This window comes from Myotis lucifugus, unplaced genomic scaffold (genome assembly GCF_000147115.1).
Source record: "Myotis lucifugus unplaced genomic scaffold, Myoluc2.0 scaffold_6, whole genome shotgun sequence".
In the NCBI taxonomy this organism is placed as follows: domain Eukaryota; kingdom Metazoa; phylum Chordata; class Mammalia; order Chiroptera; family Vespertilionidae; genus Myotis; species Myotis lucifugus.
The window spans coordinates 14869143-14874080 of record NW_005871054.1 but is presented as its reverse complement, the minus strand read 5'-3'; the positions used below and the strand labels follow the sequence as shown (position 1 = coordinate 14874080).

At 56.1% G+C, this 4938-nt stretch overlaps 1 protein-coding gene across 2 annotated transcripts in view; it reads left to right on the top strand.

Annotated features, from left to right (window-relative positions):
* The window catches only part of ABCG8 (ATP binding cassette subfamily G member 8), an 18051-nt gene extending 13113 nt beyond the window's left edge, over positions 1-4938 (top strand). The window contains exons 7-13 of one of the 2 annotated variants that reach the window (XM_014447759.2): positions 364-514; positions 601-684; positions 1607-1806; positions 2688-2764; positions 3459-3726; positions 4588-4715; positions 4801-4938. In XM_014447759.2, coding sequence (XP_014303245.1) covers positions 364-514; positions 601-684; positions 1607-1806; positions 2688-2764; positions 3459-3726; positions 4588-4715; positions 4801-4938 — 1046 coding nt within the window. Of the gene's footprint in view, positions 1-363; positions 517-590; positions 685-1606; positions 1807-2687; positions 2765-3458; positions 3727-4587; positions 4716-4800 lie in introns of both variants that reach the window. The other variant, XM_023745893.1, reaches the window with a different exon arrangement.

Below are 4938 nucleotides of genomic sequence, written 5' to 3'. Positions count from 1 at the left end.
GGGGGAGAGGCAGGGTTTCCCGGTGCCAGGGCCTGTGGACCCGAAGGTGCAGTGCCTCCTTCTCTGTCCTGAAGATGTCCTGGCAGGAACCTGGGTGTGGGGCTGGGCTCAGCCCCCGCAGGGCCCCCTGTGGTCCCCTCCCCCGGAGGCAGGCTCTCTGTAGATGTGGCTGAGCCGCAGGGTGGAGCAGCCCTGGGGGTCTCTCTGTCCCTCTCTGCGCTGACCATCGCTTCATGTCCACTCCCCGAGGGCGAGGAGCACACGGGCCCCGGGGCGGGCGGGCGCTGTGGGCTGGGCTGGCGCTGACCCTCCCTGTGAGCAGTGCAGGGGCTGGTCGCCCATGACCACACGCTCTGCTTACAGTGGACCTGACCAGCATAGACAGGCAGAGCGGAGAGAGGGAAGTGGCCACCAGGGAGAAGGCCCGGTCCCTGGCGGCCTTGTTTCAGGAAAAAGTGCGTGACTTCGATGACTGTCTGTGGAGAGCGGAGGCCAGGGACTCTGGTTCCAAGAGGTGAGGCGGCCGGGTGGCTCAGTGGGGAGAGCCCTCCTGGAGGCGGCCGCCCCCACGTCCCCCTGACACACTCTCGGTCTTGACAGCCTGGTCCTCCCACGTGACCCCGACCACCTCTCGACGCCCACCCAGCTGCCCGGCCCCGTGCAGCAGTTTTCCACGCTGATCCGGTAATGGTCTGCCATTTCTCACACACACACACACACACACACACACACCCGCCATCCCACCCCACCCCACCCCACCCCGGCGAGAGTCTGTTGTATCCAGGTAAGCCCTATCTAAAGTGAATTTGAAGGAGCCACTGGAAGTCGAAGTGAATGTAAAGAGGTAAATCTTTGGGAAAAAGGCAGCGTCACCGAGACCAGCACCAGCCCTGGCGTGTGATGCGGAGCATTCCTGCTTTTATTCTTTAAACAAATCCCTTGTCCTTACTGGGCAGATGACCACAGAAATCACACAGGCTCGTGGTGAAGAATTCAGACCACACAGGAGACCCTCCTGGGGAAGGGAAGGTGCCCCGTCACCCACCCTCGGAGGAAACCACACCTGTGAGGCTGGCTAAGGGGTCCCCGTGCACATAAACCTTTTAAAACACATCAGTGGGGTTTTACTCCGCACGTTGTTCTTTGTTCTGGGATTATACTTCGCATATTATTCTTTGTTCTGTAATCACTTTAGGGCGTTTTTGGGATGAGGAGGGAGGGTTACTTAGAATAGTTCCTCTGCCCCTCGTGGGTCAGATCTTCCAATCCAGTTACCCTCAGAGTCCATATGGATGGTCAGACTATTTTAGGCTTTTGCTATTACAAGTAACGGTAGCCAACATCCTTGTACACACCCCTTTACATGCCTGATCAGCTATTTCCTTGGGGTGGCTTCTTTAAGTAAAATCTCCAGCCAGATAGATCGATGATAAAAGCAACACAATCGTTTACTGAGTATCTGCCATCACTTGGTACTCACAGCCACTCTGTGAAGTGGTCACGGTGATCCCCACTTTGCAGATGAGAACAACGAGGCTTACAGAGATCCAACGACACAGGCAAGGTCATAGGACGGGTGGCACCTCTTTCTTTTGCTGTTTTTAAGGCGTCATATTGCCAACGACTTCCGAGACCTACCAACCCTCCTCATCCACGGGGCGGAGGCCTGCCTGATGTCCCTGGTCATCGGATTCCTCTATTACGGCCACGGGACCATCAAGCTCTCCTTCACGGACACGGCGGCCCTCTTGTTCATGATCGGAGCTCTCATCCCTTTCAACGTGGTCCTGGATGTCATTGCCAAATGTAAGTGTCCCCTGCTCCCCACGACCCACACCTGGAGCCCCCTGAACTGGTCCAAGGCCGACCTGTGTTGCTCTGAGCTTCCCGGGAAACAGGGTTACTGAATGTCACCATGATTGTGAAATAAAAGATGATAGTTGTTTTCTACGTTCACACATTAATATTAATATGCAAATGCAAGCAAATTACCATGGCGTCGTAGGCATTCCTCTCCTGGCAGGATTCACACTTGACAGCAGTGTACAAGTCCCAGAATTACAAACCTCCAAATCCCAATGGTTTTACTCTGCCTTGAAGCACACAAACACACACACCATTTAGTCCAGTGGTTCTCAACCTTCTGGCCCTTTAAATACAGTTCCTCATGTTGTGGTGACCCCCAACCATAAAATTATTTTCGTTGCTACTTCATAGCTGTAATGTTGCTACTGTTATGAAGCGTAATGTAAATATCTGAAGTGCAGGATGGTCTTAGGCGACCCCTGTGAAAGGGTCGTTCGACCGCCAAAGGGGTCACGACCCACAGGTTGAGAACCACTGATTTAGTCAATATAGCTATTTTTTTAAAATATATTTTATTGATTTTTTACAGAGAGGAAGGGAGAGAGGTAGAGAGTTAGAAACATCGATGAGAGAGAAACATCAATCAGCTGCCTCCTGCACACTCCCCACTGGAGATGTGCCCGCAACCAAGGTACAAGCCCTTGACCGGAATCGAACCCAGGACCTTTCAGTCCGCAGGCCGACGCTCTATCCACTGAGCCAAACCGGTTACGGCTCAATATAGCTATTTTTAATTGCATGAAGAGAGACTACAAAACAGGAGCACTGTGAACACTGTGCGTTAATTTCCTTTTTCATTGTCCTTTGCTCCCCATCCCTAGGTCACTCGGAGAGGGCGATGCTTTACTACGAGCTGGAGGACGGGCTGTACACTGCCGGCCCCTATTTCTTTGCCAAGGTGACTGCTTGGGGCTGAGAGGGAGTGACTGCCCCGGGGTTGGGGGAAACGGGGGGTCGGGGGGGAGGGGCGGGGTACAGAGGAAGCTATGCTCATTATACAGAAGTTACAGAGAAGCGTTTTGCTGAACCAGGGGTGGTAGACGCCACATTCCCTAGGGGAGTTTCGGAGACTTGATGTTTTGTAAATACTTACCAGAAGGCCAGGGCTGTGGACCAGGAATGACACTTTCCTGGTCAGCAGAAACCGACAAAAGAAAAGGTGGGAAACATCTAACTTACGACACCTCTCCAGTCCCACCGTGTCCCCTGGAGCAGGTCCGGCAGGTGGTACCGTTGTCATTTCCAGGAAGTGGAGGCTCAGGGAGGTTGTGTGTCTGTCTCAAGGTCACACAGCTCCTGCGTCTGGGCAGGAGCGGTGGGGACAGGAATCCAGGTCTTATTGGAGCAGATACCCACTGCCTCCCTGGGGAAAACTGCTCTGACCTGTCCCAGAGGGAGCACCTGGCATCTGCAGGGGGAGCCAGCCGTGAGCTCACGCTCCAGGGTCCCACCCGCCCGCACCCACCTGCTGCAGCCTGGTCCCCGGGAGGAACGGTGGGCATCGCTGGGAGGTGCTGTCTCCAGCCGTTTCTAAAGAATAGTGGCAGACCAAGGCGCTGGCTCCACATGCTGGCAAGGGCTGCTCTCTGCAGATCCTCGGGGAGCTCCCGGAGCACTGTGCCTACATCCTCATCTATGGGATGCCCACCTACTGGCTGGCCAACCTGCGCCCGAGCCCCGAGCCCTTCCTGCTGCACTTCCTGCTGGTGTGGCTGGTGGTGTTCTGCTGCCGGCTCATGGCCCTGTGCGCCGCCGCCCTGCTCCCCACCTTCCACATGTCCTCCTTCTTCGGCAACGCTCTCTACAACTCCTTCTACCTGACCGGGGGCTTCATGATCAGCTTGAGCAACCTGTGGACAGGTGAGGCTTGCTCCCCTCACCTGGTCAAGCTGGTGGAGGCCTTCTGCGGCTTCAGCCATTGAGGGCCAGCTGTCCTGCATGCCGAGGGAATAACCCTCACCTGACACCTGGACGTCACCCCTGACTCCCTCACCCTCCACATCACAGCGAGACAGGCCAACTCTGCCTCCCCCATCTTTCTGAAATGTTCCATCGCCTTACCCCCTAGCCCTGGTCTTATCATCCGATCTTGGGCCAAGGCCATAACCTGGTCTCTGTACCCTGGTCCCTCCACGTCCCTCTCAACCTTCCCCCTGCAGAGTGAGCTTTCTAAGGACAAACCCACGGGGGCGGGCAGGCTGCTCACCCCCTGCTGCCTGCACCCAGATCTCTGAAGCCCCCACACCACACACCCCAGGCCTCCTCTCCATGAAAACACCACTCCCCACCTTCCTGGCTCCTCCTTCTGCCAGGCCTTTCCTGACCCTCCCAGGCAGGGCTCAGTGTTCCTCCTCTTCCCCTCCCCGTCAGACCTCCACAGGGTCAGGACACAGACTTGGAAATCTTCGTCTGGGTCTGCTGAGTTTCTACAGCCCGTCCGCTCAGGGAGGCTGAGCGCATGCTGGGAGGGACACCTAATAACTTACTCTCTGGAGTTGTTATGGACCAACACGCCCTGACCCCGCAGCCACTCGCCACCCCCACCCCCTCCCCTGTCCCAAGCTGCCCCTCTGCCCTTTCACCCTCTTGTCCGCTCCCCTCCCTGCCCTTCAGGGGACTTGCTTCCCCAGGGGCAGGGCCAGCAGGGCCCTCTCTGCAGGCACACTTCGCGGGGAGCAGGAGGTCCGCTGGTGTGAATAACGCGGCTCTCTCTGTCCTCAGTGCCCGCCTGGATCTCCAACGTGTCCTTCCTCCGATGGTGTTTTGAAGGGCTGATGCAGATTCATTTTAAAGGGCAAACTTACCACTTGGTAGTCGGCAACCTCACCTTCCCTATCCCGGGAGACAAAGTAAGTAGCCGAGGGCTCGGATGCCTAGCACGTGGCATCCGTCTGACCACCTTCTCCATGAGCTCACAGATGTCTGTGTCCCCAGATCCTCAGCAATATGCACCTGAACTCGTACCCGCTCTACGCCATCTACTTCATCCTCATCGGCATCAGTGGTGGCTTCGTGGCCCTGTACTATGTGTCCTTAAAGTTCATCAAACAGAAATCAAGTCAAGACTGGTGA